General features: G+C 38.4%; 1 protein-coding gene and 1 pseudogene across 2 annotated transcripts in view; one reads left to right on the plus strand and one right to left on the minus strand.

The window, feature by feature from the left end:
* LOC107571061 (claudin-20-like) overlaps positions 1-7,921 on the plus strand; it is a 13,356-nt gene extending 5,435 nt beyond the window's left edge. Inside the window, exons 1-2 of one of the 2 annotated variants that reach the window (XM_016257340.1) lie at positions 4,306-4,537; positions 4,931-7,921. In XM_016257340.1, coding sequence (XP_016112826.1) covers positions 5,035-5,766 — 732 coding nt within the window. In that variant the 5' untranslated portion in view covers positions 4,306-4,537; positions 4,931-5,034 and the 3' untranslated portion in view covers positions 5,767-7,921. Of the gene's footprint in view, positions 1-4,305; positions 4,538-4,930 lie in introns of those variants that run through there. The other variant, XM_016257341.1, reaches the window with a different exon arrangement.
* LOC107571063 (mitochondrial dimethyladenosine transferase 1-like) overlaps positions 1-17,824 on the minus strand; it is a 24,745-nt pseudogene extending 6,921 nt beyond the window's left edge.
* Positions 17,825-19,021: the final 1,197 nt, after the last annotated feature.

Here is a 19,021-nt window from a genome sequence, read left to right on the forward strand (position 1 = left end):
ACAGTCAAGCGCAGATCAGTATTGAAGTGCACAGGAAATAAGCAGCAGTCATATTTAAAGCAGTTTAAATTAATATTGAGTACTGATTGATGCTCACAATTTTTTTTCCCCAATCGAGGGGAAATAACTTAATACTCTGCCATTTATTGTCCTATGGTAAAAATGTATATTTTTAATTGTGTAACGTTACGTTCAAAATAACTACAAAATGTCATGCCTTTGAAAAATAAAGAGAACAACAGAATGCGCTGCTTTAGCGCGTCTCGGTCTCCTTGAGCATCTTTCTGGCGCATGCCACAAACATGAACCACAGTGAATACTTGTCTTTTAAAAGGCTTCATTTAGATTATTTGACGTTAAATGCATCATATAAGTCACTTTGGAATAAATCACAGTAGGCCTATGTATCATGATAAAAAAAGCAACTTTACAGTCTGGAAATACTTTAGGCTATAGCTAATTATTTCTTGGACCCCCTATCACTTTAAGAACGCTGGTCTACACAGAAGAAAGACCTGTCTAGACTCTGCCCCTGTACGAGTTGTGTCGAGCTATTCATTAGTCTGTTTGATGAGAAAAAAATGTAATTGATAAAATGGGTTATTAATCCGTACAACTGCAGCAGTGGAGGACTATTATTCTGCTGCATGATACTGCAGAAGAACTGAAGGCGGCACGGTTTGATCTTCGACTGACCAATCAGCAGAAAGGGTCGTTTATTTCCCGCCCACGTGTAGAAATCGAATATTCAAGCTGTTTATTCATTTTTCCACCCATGAACGAAAAATGAAAATTTAAGCTGAATTCTCATTTTTAGTTTTTTGGAAAAAAAACGAAAAAGGAGCCGTTTTCTTATTTTTTTTACTTTCAATATTAAATTAAAAAAACAAATGATACACGGATTGTATTGCAGTATTTAAACAATAAATGCTGTTTTTTGGCGCAGTTTAATGTGGAGTGACAGATCGCTGTAGCGTCTCAGTTCAACAGACACGGCAGCACAGGGCACACGTGAACTGATCAACTCCTCCACATTAATACCAGTTTCAGCACAAAATAAACATGACTAAACATCCAAAGGTAAGTTAAAAGAAAGAGTACAACTTTACAATCCGTTTCAGCAGCGCAAACACGTCAAAATATAACGGCTTGTGAACAATGTCACGTAACGTCACATTTACCTCAGAAAAAACAACGTTATTAGGTGACCATAAACATTAGTCAGATAGAAAAATAAACTGTAGAGTGGCATTTTGCTAAATACTGTATATGCACCATATAGCCTAACATATTTATTATAAAATTTACTGTTCTTCAGTTTAATTTGTTTGAATAAATCCATAAAGTTTTTGACAGCCACCATTTAAATGTTTATATTTCAAAACAACGAAATGAAGTAGAAATATTATTATGTAATTGTAACTTTATTATTTTAAAAACGTCATTAAGTGTAATTTTAACAAATCAGTAAATTTTAACCTTCAGTATTATAGTAATGTAGTACCAACTGACTCAAGAAAGAGTACAACTTTACAATCCGTTTCAGCAGCGCAAACACGTCAAAATATAACGGCTTGTGAACAATGTCACGTAACGTCACATTTACCTCAGAAAAAACAACGTTATTAGGTGACCATAAACATTAGTCAGATAGAAAAATAAACTGTAGAGTGGCATTTTGCTAAATACTGTATATGCACCATATAGCCTAACATATTTATTATAAAATTTACTGTTCTTCAGTTTAATTTGTTTGAATAAATCCATAAAGTTTTTGACAGCCACCATTTAAATGTTTATATTTCAAAACAACGAAATGAAGTAGAAATATTATTATGTAATTGTAACTTTATTATTTTAAAAACGTCATTAAGTGTAATTTTTGCAGTTGTATAGCCTACCTACAAATCAGTCAATTTTAACCTTCAATTTTATTTTATAGTAATGTAGTACCAACTGACTATCATGTATATTTTAAAGCATTAGTTGAGAAAAAAAATTTTCCTTGAGAAAATTTGCCATGTACTGTACCTAACATATATCCAAAATAATCGATATTGAATTGAATCGGTAATCAAAATGAATCGCAAGCATGTGATTGAGAATCAAATCGAATCGTGAAATTTGTGTCAAAACCCAGCCCTAATATTTACCCCCTACTGTACTGTATAGGTTCCCTTTCTCATTTGCACCCAAGTGCAAGTGCCCCCAATACAAAGGGTGTGGATTTTAATTTGTAATTTCTAATCGAGAATGATCAAATTGAGGTGGAAGTCCCTCAGGGCTATCTGAGTAACCATTATTTCCTTCACATAACTGCCAGTGAAACAATGGAGTATGCGGCTGGAAATGCAAACAGTAAAGGAGAAAATAGTCCCGCAATGAGTAGGGATACATTAATCATGACAGCACTTTCAAAAGACAACCACTCTTACTTCAGCTCAGATAAGGAAGCGGAAAGAGAGAATGTAACCAGCGCAGGCTGACAGGGCTTTTGTCAGTGAGGCTTGTTTTTACTGTGGGAATGGCTCGTCCTACGCTTTATGAACAGCCCAAGGCATTGATGGGAACCAAAGGAACTACTGATGTGCTTTGAGAATCAGATATGAATTGATTCTCATGGAGATTCTCTCCAGCCTATATGAGACTACAGGCTTCTAAGGTGTCTAGCTGAAGACACGAGGCGAGATGGACATAAAGGGTAAGCAAGTTAAGAAGGGCTAAATGAACAGTGGCCCTATGTTTAAGCACTTTACGAATGCAAGATCAATGAAAAGCATTTCTATTTTACTGAACAGTAAAGTCACAAGAAAAAGCACAGAGGCTATAAATCAAGGTAGTGTGGAAACCCATGCACTTCCCTCTTACACAGCAGAGAGTAATTTCCATTTATTATCATGAATTTAAACAGCCATTTCTGTAGCAGTTGCAGTAAGACCATTTTGACATCTGCATTACAGGCAAACAGCTACAGCAGGGTAATGAAATGTCTCCATCAGCAGCTGTGAATAACAAATGGATCTCATCCTAAACAATAAAAAAGCACACCCCCCACCACCACCCCGTCTCTCAAGAAATGACAATTTCGATGTCCATCTCAAGCCTTTGCACATGATAGCTAGAGGTGATCAAATCAAGGCACCATGCATATAATTGCTTTCTGTGCCTTCACACGTCAGTTCCCGACACACACATTCCCTGGGTACATGTTAGCGGCACCCCTTACACATTGTTTACATATTTTAGTTAGTTATTTTCCAGCACAATTCCAGCAGCAGCACTTAAATGCACAAGGTGAGGACACACAAACCAGCAACAACATTTTTAAACCCCACTAGGGCCTAAATGCATTCAAATGAAGATCATCACCACTAAATATAAGAGTATAAGTCTACACCTTCAGCTTGACCTGTGTAAAAGTACTGATTTTGACTTACAGCTCCAATATTGATAATTTTTAATTTTTACAAACAGACAGACAGATAGATAGATTCAGTTTTGTCCTTCTTTGCCCTCTTTGTCATTTCTAAACCAATGCCATATAGCCACTCCCACCCTGCAGCGAGGAGAGGACGGATGGAGGACGGCAGGGGTGGGGGGTGTAGGGTTTATAGGGGCAGCAGCTGTGAGTTCATCCTCCTGCAGAGTGAATGTTCCTGCTGGCTAGTCATATTATGATTAGGGTGATTGTGGTGCATTGCCACTTTAGTGAAACTCCTTTAATAGCAGGTGAAAGGGCCATGCCTTTTGTCCACTACCCACACAGCATGTGCTTTGGGGGGGGGGGGGTGCAATTTAAGACTGGTTTTGTGGTCCAGGGTCACACGCACACACATACATATATATATATATATATACACACACATATACACACGTATATATACACACACACACATATATATATATATATATATATATATATATATATAGATATATATACACACACACACACACACACTTTTTAATTCGGTTTTATGCATTAAACAAGTGTCTAAGTGTCTACTGCCTGTAGAACAAAATGACAAGCAGCAAAAATATTGCTTCTCTAATAAATTTATTTCCATTTCATGATGTTTCAAATCATTTTAGGGATATTTCGTTATTTTTTTATTTTTAACTGGAAAACAAAGATGCTCAATAAGAATGTTTTTTTCCCCGTTAAATTAAATATTTAAAATCCAAAACAATTAACCTGTGCAACTTAAATCAGCATATATATATATATATATATAAATAAACTCAATCAAAATCGACGTTAAATCGAATCAAAAAGCTTAGGACATTAAATAATAGACGGGTCTTAAATCGCAAATAAGTTGAGAGATCGCTGCTGCGTGACGTAGACCATCATTCGTGCATCTTTGAAAACAGCATCGTCGCTCCATCACTGATGTCCTCTAACATACCGCTGCTGCTGAAGACACGGATGACACGAACGGATCGCCAACGACACAACTACGGGCGTCTATACTCAGCAGTGTGTGTACGTGTGTGCTCGGAAACCTGACGCGTCACAGCTCGCTCTGCACCAGCCGAGGTAAGGACAGGATTTCTGCATTCCGCTCCGTATTAGAAATAAACCGTTCAGCCTCCACTATGAGTCATAACCTAAAAGATTTCTGATATTGCCTTGGTAAAAACAAAGGAAAAAGAAAACGTGCTGACAAGTTGTGCGCTCGTGTGTCTGAAACGATACTTTATTTCCTTTACCTGACCGTATGGAAAACAGAATCAGACTCCAGTTATTATCAGACATGGCAACAATGCGTACATGTTCTATCACTCCACTAAGAACTCAGTTCTCCAGTAGAGATGTGGGTATGAGGCACGAACCTGCTTCCTCATCATCCTGTGTGCACACTTCTCTTTGTTCCCAGTGTGCTGGGGGAGGAGGAGGACACTCATTTAATTCTCTCACTTATTTCCTCAGGCAGGCGGCGGTGCTGAGGAGTCTCTGCCGTCGCAGTTGCAGCCGAAGGAGAGGGGACTAGGCAAGCTTGTGTGAATGTTGGCCGAGTTAAGGAACGCGGCAGGATGGCGTCCACGGGCACGCAGATCTTCGCCTTCGTGCTGGCATTGCTAGGCATCCTAGGTGCCACGGTGGCCACATTACTGCCTAACTGGAAGGTGAGCGCGGATGTTGGCTCCAACATCATCACTGCCATCTCGCAGATGCAGGGGCTGTGGATGGACTGCACCTGGTACAGCACTGGCATGTTCAGCTGTACGCTAAAATACTCTGTGCTGGCACTGCCCGCATACCTCCAGACGGCACGCACCACTATGGTGCTCTCCTGCGTGCTGGCAGCGCTGGGACTGTTTTTGGCCTCTTTGGGTTTAAAGTGCACTCGCTGGGGTGGGGGACGGCGTGCTAAACGTCACGCTGCCATGGCCGCCGGCACCTGCTTTCTGGCCTCTGGCTTTCTTTGCCTTGTTCCTGCCTCCTGGTACACAAATGAGGTTATTGTCAGTTTCCTGGACGCCAATGTGCCAGAAAGCAACAAGTTTGAGCCGGGCGGTGCTGTCTACGTAGCCTTCATCTCGTCTGGTTTCCTTTTCATGGGTGGATCTATTTTCTGTCTGTCCTGCTCGGGGAAGCGACACGGCCCCCAGGATTTGATACTTCTCCCGCCGGATAAACTCCTCTTGCAGCAGCAGCAGCAACTGCTGCAGCAACAGCAGCAACAGGACCAGCTCCAGCACCAATACTGCTCTCTCTCCCCGCTGGATAACAAGACTGGCTACAGCCTGCAGGACTACGTATAGGGTAGTTCTGGAGCAAGACAAGTGCAATGCACTGCCACTCCACCTCTTGGCTCTCGTGATTACAACGTGAAAGGGCGAGAGGGACCGCAACTTTGAAGCATTTCCCTTATCGTTTCCATCTCTCCCCTTTTTAAGATCAGCAAGCACAAAACAGTGGAAGTATTCCCTTAAACGATGTCTACGAACAGACGGATCGTGAATACTGAGGGGCGAGTGGCAGCAACGCTGCAGTTAAAGCGGTGTGAAAGACTGAGCAAGACGATAAATAAATGCACATATCCAGCATCCTAGTAAATCGTATTAAAGTGTTCCTCTGGGACCGGATTAGCAACAAGGGAATGTTTCTGCTACTTCAAATCCTACCCCCCTTCCCAAAGATTTGAACTCAGAAACAGTCGTTTAGCTGCTAACAATCGTTTGGTAACCTCTGTTAAAGTAAGATGGCAATATGTCTCTAAGAGGCAACAGTATGGGAGAGCCCTTGTTTGGTAGATTCTTTGCTTTTCTTTCTATTTGAGTAATGGTTGTTAATGAAATCTCTTGTCTTATTTTGGTAGCTGATAGGATGATTGATATTCTGCCTAAGCATGCTTTCTGGAGCCTGTCCATAATGCAGTGGAATGCCTGATGTAGACTGAATTGTAGCCATATAGCCTGTGCCTAAAGAGCTGTAGTACATAAACCGCTGAAACTGTTTGGAGAGAAGTAGGAGGAGAGAGTGAATGGGGGTTGCTGGGCCAGGCATGTATGGGAAATTCATATCGAGGCTGAGAGGAGACTGCCCCTTCTTACGTCAAATGGACGATGTAATGTTGTGCTGTTCAAGCTGCCTTGAGCTCAGGGCATGCTGTTTGCCGCTCTATCACACGCACACTCATCGTGCTGCATGTGTGCTTTTTACTCATGCTGCTACTCTCACTGCCATGGAAACGGGATTCTACACCCAAATACATGTATTGTCTAGGGTCGTGTCTCTCTGCACACTCAGAGGATGGTGGTCCTGTCTGTGACGAGCTGGAGGCTGTCATAAATCACTCCAGCCAACAGCAGAGGATCGGTGTCTAGACACCAAGCCTCTGCAACACCCCTTCTCTCAGATGGGAGGGTCCGTACCCTGCTGACCACCTCCGAGCTTGAGAATATGATCAGTAGACAATATACGTGCAGCAGATTTGTTTAACAGACATTACATCAACAAAGACGAGATTGAGTTTCAGTAACTGGCAGCGTTTTTATGGAAGCATGTGGCACCTGATAAGGCTGCAATCTGCTTGTGTCCACTCTCACAGGAAGTAGATCTTTTTTTCCAAATTTGAATAAGCAGCCACATTCGTCTATAAATGCATCAGCAGTGCATCTGCTGACAGATTGTCACCTACACTTTACGTCATCTAAAAGGAATATTTCAGGTTATTCATCGTCTGTGGCATGCTGTCGATTACGAGAAAAAGGGAAAGAGTTAAACATTTAAAGTGTTTATTTATGGTGCTGCTCACACACCTTCACGCATAGGATAGTTCACCCAAAAATTAACACTTTGTCATCATTTACTCACCCTCAGGTTGTTCCAAACCTGTATGAGTTTGAACTCCTACAGATTTGGAACCTGTATGAAGTCAGGAACTGTTTGGTTACTAACATTCTTCAAAATATCTTCTTTTGTGTTCAACAGAAGTTCACACAAGTTTGGAACCTTAAATGATGAAAAAAAAATGGTTTCACCATTTTTGGGTGAACAATCCCTTTAAATGCATTTCCATTTTAATTGGCTTGCCACTGATGCATTTTTATATGAACTTAAACTTAGTAAATTTTTGTCTCTGTTAAACAGACAACATGTCAAAAATACTGGCCATAGAGATTTTACTATTCATTTAAGTAGGGGAAACTTCATTCACTACCTCCCTCAGTGCACGCCATCCCGTTCTCCCCGAGCGCTTATGGATGTTGCCTCTGACAGCCAGAACAGTTGCATGTCATGTGCAAATTTGCCAATGCATGTGTACAACATAAACACCCCCTCATAAGCATGCCCCCTCCCCTGCATATATAACTTGTGCCAAGAGTGATGTAAGTGTGTTGTGCTTGGATGCAGCCATGCATTTCTATGCTGCTGAAGGGAGGAATGCAATTTCAGTGTTGTTCTGCTCTGGCAGTGATGGATAGCACAGCGCATTCTTCCTCTCAAGCAGATTCCTATAGGCGAGCAGATGGCTGGGCCCAGCTCGCCCCCTGCAGGCGGCGGCGGGCATGCTGCTTGGGCACAGCCAGATTTTGTGCTGCCCCTCTAGGGCAGATTACGCCCTCCTCAGCAGACCATGCCAGCTCCTGGACAATAACGACTGCCCATGCACCATTACCGAATGCAATAAGCACTCCTCCTACCCTCCAAAAAGTAACGATGCACTGAAATGTTACAGTTGTGAATGTGCCAAACTCATGACTACTTTGCAAATGTATGTACAGGTGTACAGTTCTGTTTGCCAAATGCAAGATGATTTAAAGTTTTCGAAAGACTGTCATCTGTACTGGGAGATCATTTATAAATATGAAGTTTATCAACTAAAATATCAACTAATATTAAATTCCAAAGCACAGTAATTCATTCTAGGATCACAAGCAGGTCAAGTTCACTATAGGGCAGGCTTGAAAGGACTGAGATGATTTTTTAAATTGTGCTTTGGGATTTCATATTTCTTCAAAGCTCTGCAAAGATTGTGTTTATCATTATTAAATTTACTGAGAGCACTGTTCAACACCCTAGCATGTTCACAGCAAATCTTCTTCATAAGAAGACAAACATTTACACCTTTTGTGTAACCTCATTTGAAAGCAATTTATTTTTTGTTAGCTTAACATGGTAAAAGATACACTGAAATGAAGATGATTATCTGTAGATAGTATTACCAGAAGAGGTTTTGTAATTATAAAGACAAACTATTCATATATTGTTATGGTGCAGCTTGTTTATTAGCACGCTATATGTATATGTATATATATATATATATATATATATATATATATATATATACATATATATATATATATATACATATACATATAGCGTGCTAATAGACAAGCGCAGCTGAATAAGACAAATGTTAGAAATGAGAACTTTTGTTTAAATATGTCACAATTTAACATTTCCTATAGCAGTCACCGCGTGGGCAAGTGCTGGGGTTAAAGCCTTGCATGCACCTGGTGGGGGTGTCAAGTGCGATCCGTGACAGAGGAGACCAGCGAGTGCAGCGTGGGCCTGAGGACATACAATGCACAACCAATCACTGTGGACACAAGCCTTCAAGGACAACCATAGTCACTCAATGTGACAGAATAAGGTGCCTTGCAGCGTCCACACAAGACTGCCAGACATAAAAAATAAAAAAAAGCCACATATAAAAAAAACACCCCTAGTGGCATGCCAATATCAGCTAATGCTCGTGATTATTCAGCTGAATAAGACAAATGTTAGAAATGAGAACTTTTGTTTAAATATGTCACAATTTAACATTTCCTATAGCAGTCACCGCGTGGGCAAGTGCTGGGGTTAAAGCCTTGCATGCACCTGGTGGGGGTGTCAAGTGTGATCCGTGACAGAGGAGACCAGCGAGTGCAGCGTGGGCCTGAGGACATACAATGCACAACCAATCACTGTGGACACAAGCCTTCAAGGACAACCATAGTCACTCAATGTGACAGAATAAGGTGCCTTGCAGCGTCCACACAAGACTGCCAGACATAAAAATTAAAAAAAAGCCACATATAAAAAAAACACCCCTAGTGGCATGCCAATATCAGCTAATGCTCGTGATTATAAATAGAACAACTCAGTCCTGTTCTGAAATGCTGCAGCTAATTCTCTCTGACCTTACAGAGGGGTTCTGCAGGGAAATGAAACGTGGCAAATCTAATAATTCAACCCATAGTGTGAATGTAGTGCTCAAAATACAGTGAATGAGCTACTGCTAATTACCAGCTGCACAATATTCAGTTCTCTGATCCAGTTACTTTGACAAGAGCATAACAGGAGGCTGTGTATTATACACCATGTGTGGCAACTTACTCCCAGACGCATCTTCTCTCTAAACATTCAATAAATCCTTTTAACTTTTCACAGTGTTCATGTACTGTGATCTCTGGACCAATTCACACACACTGATTTCCGACTGGGACTGTGCACTGGATGACGAAGATACAGGTAAAACTATATTCTGCCAAAAAAAAATACATAATAGCGTTTTATTTGAAAACATTAACAATGACTACAGGGGCCTGCACCATGAAGCTAGATGAAACCAACTTTGGGTTAAACAGGATTGGTTTCAAGTTGACAAAACCAAACCAATCCAATTAGGCTCATACAGTTACAAATTAACTTTAAACCTTATATATTGAGTCTTTTTAAAATTATTACATTTATTTATATTACATATTTCATCATATTACATATCTATATATTTATAATTAAACTAAGCTTAATATTAATTGTTAAACTGTAATGGCTAATGTGTAATGAAAAAAGGTATAATTAAACTAATTATATAAAATAACTATATAATAATAAAAACGCTTTTAGTGTTGATTCTTTTTCAAATTCAAATAATTTTACTGGTAAGTGACCTTTAATTTGGATCAAGAGAACCTGGGGAGTGACTTAATTAGTTCCGAGATGTGTCTCATTGCTGACTGCCGATTAGTCCAATTTGCCGATTGGTTGGCGCAAGCTAATTTAAAACTCAGCCAGCTAAACTGTCTTTACGCTACAGGCCCCTCTAACTTGAATTACAAACAGAGTAAAAAAAATAAATAATATTATGTATGCATGTATGTATGTATGTATATATATAAACAGAGGGGCATTTTATGATTAAATAGTTTTAATATGAATCTAGAAATTAATACACAAAGTATAATGCTTCCAAGACCATAACCAGCCATATTTACAATTTCTGGAAAACCTCATCTAAGTTAGCCACTTACTGAACATTATCAATCTGACAAATCAGAATAATTTGCAAGGCATAAAAATGGATGTACAAGATCAATAAATATAAGATATGCTGTGGCAATGCAGTGTTGGCGCAAAAGGGCAAGTTGCTGATCCATCAACTTGCCTAAAACCTAGACCATTCTTATTATTAATGCCGGAGAAACTACATAATTTTGATACCAGGTTGACTTTAAAAGCAGTATGCAGACTCCACAGCCAACTCTAAGATGACACACACACACAACTAATGCTGATTTCAAAAGATGCGAGCAGTCCTCTAGGGTAAGCCTTTTCAACACAGATGGCATTCATACCACCACAGCTCTGTACAGCAAATAAACTGGCAAAGGCAAATTTGCTGTAATAAAATCTTGAACTAATATCAAAGAGAATACATTGCTTTTAATGTAAGCATAAAAAGAACACATACATATCACACACACCCTATGGCCAAAAAACTGTGTAAACTAGATTTTTAATTTTTTTTTTTATTCTGAAGAAAATGTGATTGGTGCTTGGCAGCACAAAACTGTCTTCTGGGTGGTTATAAGGGCATTACTAGATAGTCCTGCTGCATGGTGGTTGATCACTGGCCCATGTCAAAAGATTTGAGTCCCAAGATATGACTCGGGTCTTTTCTTCAATCCAAGTCTGTTTGACTTCTGGCCAATTTTATTTTATTATCATTTATTAAATATGATAAAATTGATAATAAATATAATTTTATTACGTTTTTAAAGACCTTTTTAGATCTCAACAAGCCACACAATTTGATGTTGTTCATATCCACAGCACAAACTGTGAGAAGAGCAACACGCTGAAGCTGTGAGCAACAGTAATGGCAAATCTTTATTAGTCACTAGAACATTAACTGCATGTTAAGTCATACTCAAAATGCGAACAAGATAAGCAGTTATTTCTCATTTAACACCGATTATTATTCTGCCTTTCCACAAGATTAATGTCTTCCTGACATCAGACACGTGAAGACAAACACCAGTGATGATTAAATGTCATACAGATAAAGGTCTAAAGGTGAATACCTCTCATTAAATTTCAGCCAACAAAGAAATTAGATTTTCTCAAAAAATGTGTCTTCCAACAGCACACAGTTTGAAGTTTTTTTTTTTGTTGTCCTGTCAGTACTTATCCCTCAGATATCTTACAAGTGTTAGCCTATGTTTTTCAAAGAGTGCAATTAAGCTTTTTCTCAGGGTATGTCTACAGTGCATCATCACTCTTGTACAATTTTTATCTGGAGATGTTTCAGTAACTTCTTGTGAGAAACCTCATGAAGCAGCATACTTCTTTCATCAGTTGTGTAAAACTGAAATAATCATCCGTGCCATTTAGTCCAAGAAAATGCGCAATTCCTCCCACTTTCCTTTCTTCTCTTCTTCATTCCAAAGCACTCTGGCTGGATAAAATATTTACAGACAAGGGAACTTTGTGCGTAAGGTACTTTCTTTTATAAGACCCTCTTATCCACAAACCCCTGGCATTCCCCAAAACTCAAAAATCTAGTGGAGTAAAAGCAGCAAGGCTAAAATTTTCAAACGGGCTCTTTTTTCCTTACTGTGCAAAAGAACAGCGTACCAAATGCCCTGTGGGCATCATTACACACCAAGCGTTGCCATCTCTGATTCCATATCTAAGACAACATTGACTGTGCTCTTCTAATGAGCTAACACCCACATCCTTCCACATGAGCAGTCAAACACAGAGAGATACAGAAACATAAATGGCAGAAGAAAGGGACTTACGTTAGGTTTTGGAACAAAGGCACATCCTGGGATGGTGAAACAGTTTTTGACAGTGCAGAGATACTGAGCCATGACAGACAGACGGCTGCGTTGACGGCTTCCTGTGCTGGCTGTTAACCTCTAGAAATTAAAGAGAGGACAAAGACTGTTTTTCTTCCCAACCATTTCATCCCCCCCAAAAAAACAACACTCAAAATACTTAAGATTAATGTCGTTCTAGATGTACTTACTTTCTGTACTTTTTTAAAAGAATCTAGCAAAGTTCTAATTCGTTACCTAATATTACCCTTTGCATGGTACCCAGCCAACTAGAATTCTTACAAACCAATAAAAAAAAATAAAAAAAATATTTCAAATATTTTGTATTTGCTACAGTGCCAAAACTGCTAAAAATGCTATAAAATAAACTGAATTTAGCTTGTTTGTCCACAGTTGTAAAGCTGCAAGACAGTAAATAACTGAAAAAAGCACAGTGAAATTCGAGTGTTAACAGATCAGAGGTAGAATGTTCAGAGGGAACACTTATATTCACTCATTTAATCTAATAACATTTGTTTCCCTGTAAATTTAAGAACTCTTTTTTTTAGATCTTATTACAGTTACTGTTCATATAAAATATAATTTCTTGCATAGTGTGCAACATAAAATATTTGATGAAAATGCATATTTGAGATTTAGAGGCTGTTAATTCTGGTTTGTGGGCCTTGTCACATTATGAAGGACTGAAAACAATTTGATTGGTGCTGAATCTTACTGCTTTAGAGTGTTCCAATTTTAGAGAATCAAGATCCACGCAGTTGAAAAACTTCTATGAGTAGATTTGAGTTGAGTCTTATTTGGCGTGGGATTTAATATGGTGGCTTGAGAGAGAGCCTGAAAGTGTGCATGTTTCATGCCAATTTCAAGCTGCGTGACAACAACATAAATATAAAATGACAATTTTTATTCTGCTGTGCCTTTAGGAGTTCTGTGTAAATGTCCTCTTTGCACGTGAAATTAACAACATTGCTTTGTTGCAAACTTGAAAAGCCTAAATTTCATTGTGACATTGGTCGTTAAGAAAGCTACCGTGTGTTTTCACAGTACAATGCACTTTTATTTCAAAAGATAAAGGAAAAATGTTTTCCTCACAATATGAGGAAGAGAAATTAAGGCGGTACTAGTTAGTCTACGATTGATTTCATGCAACAAAAACTCCTGTCGGACAGCAACTAAATTTGTAGACCATACTTCTTTAAAACAATGCCTCCAAATGAATAATACCAGGAATAACGGATACTGTTCGACTTACTTCAGCCACCTCTTTCTGGAAGGTCAGTGTAAGCCTTGTACGTCCAAACATAAAGCACCCAGTTCTGTTCGACATCTGCTCCAGCCACTTTATAATGAGAGGAGTCGACACACTAAAGGGCAGATTCCCAATGATGTGCAGGTTGGGGGGTACTGAAATACAAACACACACATTCATAAAAAACCTTTCATGTTCTTTATGGCCGTTCATATAACAACAGAGTACACAAATGATGTCGCTGCCAAACAGCAGCAGGCAGCTGACCTTTGCTAAACTGGCCCTTGATCACCCAGAAAAGGCTGAATACTGGATGGCAGACATTCAGGTAAGTTGTCTTAAGCTTGTTTGTTTGTGAATAAGACAGTGGCTGCAATAGGTGTTAAACAGAGGGGCAATCTAAAAGGTCTGGGGTGTTCTGGGTGTAATGCTTTGCCAGGCCATTTGCAGCGGTGTCGGATAAGAACATTTTGTTCAAGCGAATTCTAGGAAGAACTGGCAACCAATGCAAAGACATGAACAAAGGTGTGAAACGAGAGCTTGGAGATTAACAACAAGTTAAGCTGCAGCATTTGGACAAAAACGAAGAGGCTTATTTTCTCTGATGATTGATTATTTCAAATAAGAACATTTAATTAGACTTGTCCAACAAATTATTTTAATGTATTTATTAATATATACACATAGCATCCTCCAGAAAAATGGCACCCCTGTCAAATATAACCAATAAAAGGGGGAAGTCGTGGCCTAATGGTTAGCGAGTCCATAATTCTTCTGTTCCAGATCCATACCACATTATTATAATTTTTTTTTTTCTTTAGTCTTATTTAAATGTTCTTTCTGTTCTCGTGTCATATACAAACCCGATTCCAAAAAAGTTGGGACACTGTACAAATTGTGAATAAAAACAGAATGCAAATTTTTGCAATTGGGTTTGTATGCATGTATGTTTGCACCAAGAGCTCCTTAAAAACCAAAACAAATTCATTGTGTGCAAATAAAGCTAAAGCTAATTCTGACAAAAATATAGCATACGAGAACTTACAAGTGCCTTGGTGGAAGAGTGAAGTAACATCTCACAGCAAGAACTGGCAAATCTTTCTCAGTCCATTAAGATGAGATGCACTGTAGTACTAAAAGCAGCTGGTGGTCACACCACACACTGACTGCTACTTTTGATATTGAGCCCCGCTCTGTTCAGGTACTCATTCCATTTGTCAAATGTCTGTACAATTTTTTCAATTTATTTATTAATTGTTAAATCTTTTTATGCTCATACAAATAATTTCGCATAGTAGATTAGAATTTAGATTTTAATGGGTTATTTTTAGTTTTTTTTTTAGTTTTTGAAGGACGTCTCTTGGTAAATGCTCACCAAGGCTCACAATATTTTGAAATATTATCACGAATTAGAAATTAAAATAGCTAATTTTCAGATAATCTAGTTTTTAAAATTACATTTTAAAATATTTAAATAAAAATAAAAACAATTCTTTTAAATTGTAATATTTTGCAATATTACAGTTTTTAACTGCATCTTTAATTGAAAAGAATGCAGCCTTGGTGAGCATAAGAGACTTCTTTCAAAAACATAAAATATTTTGACCTATAGTGTTTGTTGGATATCAGGCACTAGCAACTAAAAACATTAGCTTTTGTGTAAAGCAGCTGTATCCACACAACCAGGTGTCATTATAAAGTATCTGGGAGTCTAATATAGGTGAAATTGTATTCAGCATTTTTATACAGCATTTTAGTGCTGGGTGGTATGACCAAAAATTTATATCACGGTCTTTTTCAAAATTATACTGGTTTTCACGGTACATGACGGTATTTTTTTTTCATGCATGACCGGGCGTTAACTATTTTCTACTGATTGAGAGAGGTAATACTGCAATATATTGACTTATTTTACTGTCATGATGAGTGAATATTGTCAAAAAACATGACCCCTTTTAATACATGTTAACCAGGAGTCACTATCATTTATAATCTATCGTCTGAAAAAAAAAAAATCAACATGCATCTACACCAAAGAGCGGCCATGCGGTTGTTTGGCTATATACATTTTTTGTCTCATGCAGCGCAATTCCAAAAGGTGCATGTGATTTTAAAAATTCATATCATAACAAAAATAAACACCGGTATTCGGTATGACCCGCCCAGCACTACAGCATTTATTCTTTTTTTGTTTAAAAACCACTGCCGATACCAATATTTAACAAGCAGGGTGACCAGTGGATAGAGTGATACCACTATATGTAACGAAAGTTAATGTTAGCACAAATTTAATACTACCACTTATTTTACACAACATTCCTTTAAAATTCACTAAAAATAATTTGAAAACAGAAAAAGTGCAGTATTCATTGATTGGCCGATGTATAGATTTTGAAAATGACAGTAAGTGGAATAAACACCTTTGCTTGCCAGTCTAGCAGCTATCGGGCAATAATCTCAAAATAGTCAAATATTTGAAATGGCCAATTCATCGCTCTATAGCAGGGTTCCTCAAATCTTACCCTGGAGGTCCAATGCGCTGCAGAGTTTAGCTCCAACCCTGATCAAACTCAGCTACCTGTGATTTTCTAATGATCCTGAAGACATTGATTAGCATGCTCAGGTGTGTTTGATTAGGGTTAGAGCTGAACTCTGCAGGAAAGTGGATCTCGTGGGCCAGATTTGAAGATCCCTGCTCTATAGAATACATGGATTTATTTGTAAACCTGTAATCCTGGAATAAAGCGCGTGTCCTTCTCCACCACTAGTAAGTCTGCTGCTCCAGCTTTCAGAATAGGCCTGGTGAGGCCCCCGGGTCCAGGTCCCACCTCACACACATGCGCATCCTTCAGGTTCCCCGCCTGCCGGACAATCTTATCTGAAATCCATAAGAATTTCGTTTAAAGTTGCTGTTTACATTTCGCACCCACATTACACAAACACACACACAAACAGTGTGCTACTTTATTGAAATCTATGAAGTCTTGTTAACGCGTTTCGAAAGGGAGTGAACAACAGTTGGACTGACCTGTGAGTCTCATGTCTAGGAGGAAGTTCTGAGAAAGCTGTTTCTCTGCTCTCAGATTATACAGCTTGATAATCTCCTTTATGGTAGGCAGAGGAGGTAACCGAAAACAGGCCAGTTTCTGTGTAGCTGCCATCTCCCTTCAATTCAAATTACAACTGAAAAAACATAAGCGTCTTTCAATTACTTGCCTGTTTAAAATATTCCTGTTTACTTTAAATATCCCAGATTTTCAGTGTAATCACACTTCTGATTGCCTCCAAAGATACACTTTCAACACATAAGGAAGAAAAACTATATCCTCAGTTATAGAACATTTGAGCAGAGAGAGTAGTCCTGTAATAACACATGGCATTCACATGTCTACCACCCAAAATCTCTGGATGTAGAGACTCAACAGGAGATTCGTGATGTTCGGGCAGCACCTTGTGGTTAACCGTCTGAACTTTGTTCAGTTACTTTGAAACGAACTGTCGGTTTCAGACCAGAACTGACATTTAAAGCGTTAAAGGTAAAACGTATAGCGTGTGCAGGACTTTTCCAATTCAGGAAAATATTTGTGATTTAATTGTAAACTATAGAATATAATTCAGCAACGTAATTTTCTATATAACAACAGCGCCTGAGCTCTGAGCACTTAGATAAAACCTAGAATAACAATTTAATTGTATTTAAGTTAAGACACACATCCCTTAGTGGAGAGATTTATAATAAAGACTGTATGTTAGCATCATTCTATAAGCAGTGAAGACTGCGACATGCTAATAAACAACGCGACATTAATACTCTAACACATTTAATGCGCTTAGAAAAGAGTTTTTATTATTTTAATTCTTACTCAGCCACATATTTAAACAACGGCTATCTTTAATAACAACAAAACAGTTTTCGGCTAAAACACGACACGAACAGGAAACACGTTTCCCTCACCGGTGCAGACGTCTTCCTACAGCGGAGGCGGTTACCATGACGCGTGATTATTTCCTCCAATACAGTGCCGACGATGAACAAACTAACCAATCATGTTCATAAGGGGCGGGGATGTTTCGGTGCCCTTGAAAATGTGTAGTCCGACGCCGTTTGACCCACACATCATAACAATTAATCATTATAATAGTATAGAAACTTTTTTTTCCATTCACAGATCAGGTGAGGTTTAAATTATATTTAGACTACTTAACTAAATGTCCCTGGTGTACATTTCCAATATCTGGTCACCTTAGTGTACAGTCCGGCACGTCCTGATTTGGCTACATATTTTGTTGACTTTGGAAAAACATTTTAATCCAAAAATGTAGTCTTGACCATATCCCTACACCTAAACCTAAACTTAACCATGAGTAATCCCTAAAATCAGAGGAAATGATAGATGAATGACACTGACGTACAAGCACCAAACACTGATTGTAAACCTAAACTTCACAAAAACTATAAACTGGTTCTTCAAACCTGATTGGTTAATCGCAATGTTGTTCCAGGGTTAACAACAAAGATGTTGATCCAGCATTAACAACAAAGATGTTGATCCAGCATACAGTCCGTCCTCTTCAAATCATCCCATCATCAGTCAGAGATCATATTAAATCATGGAGATTTGGAGCCAGACTTTCTAATAATCTGGGCTCTGACTGAGCAATTTCTTCTACCTTGTCTTTTTTTTTTATTTAATTTTTTTTTAAGTCATGCACATCCTTTGTAAGTTATTGGCAGGCCCTGACAAGACGTTATGATGGCAAGAAAATCCTACAGAAACTTTATTTTTTTATTCACTTAAATGATTACCAGAGGACTATGCCCTGTTATAAAAGTGTGCAGCCAAGTAATTTTAGGATTTTCTTTTTTTTTCAACCCCCTTAAGATTTGATGTACTGTCGATTTCAATTTTACATTACACGTGGAAAAAACCTGACATGAATTTACTTACTTTGGTAACACTTGAAGGGGTGTGCATAAGACTGACATGACTCATGTCATGAATATGAAGGTTTTATGCATGTTTATGACAACTGTCATTAAGCGTAATTTGCTCAGTTATGTCATTTTTAATGCAAATATGACATTATTTGACCACCCATAGCCCATAACAAAGACATCTCAATGTCATCTTTGCATTAAAAATTACATAACTGAGCGAATGACACTCAATGACAGTTGTCATAAACATGCATTAAAAAAAACCTTCATATTCA

The sequence above is a fragment of the Sinocyclocheilus grahami genome, unplaced genomic scaffold, assembly GCF_001515645.1.
Source record: "Sinocyclocheilus grahami isolate Dianchi unplaced genomic scaffold, SAMN03320097.WGS_v1.1 scaffold1545.1, whole genome shotgun sequence".
Classification (NCBI taxonomy): domain Eukaryota; kingdom Metazoa; phylum Chordata; class Actinopteri; order Cypriniformes; family Cyprinidae; genus Sinocyclocheilus; species Sinocyclocheilus grahami.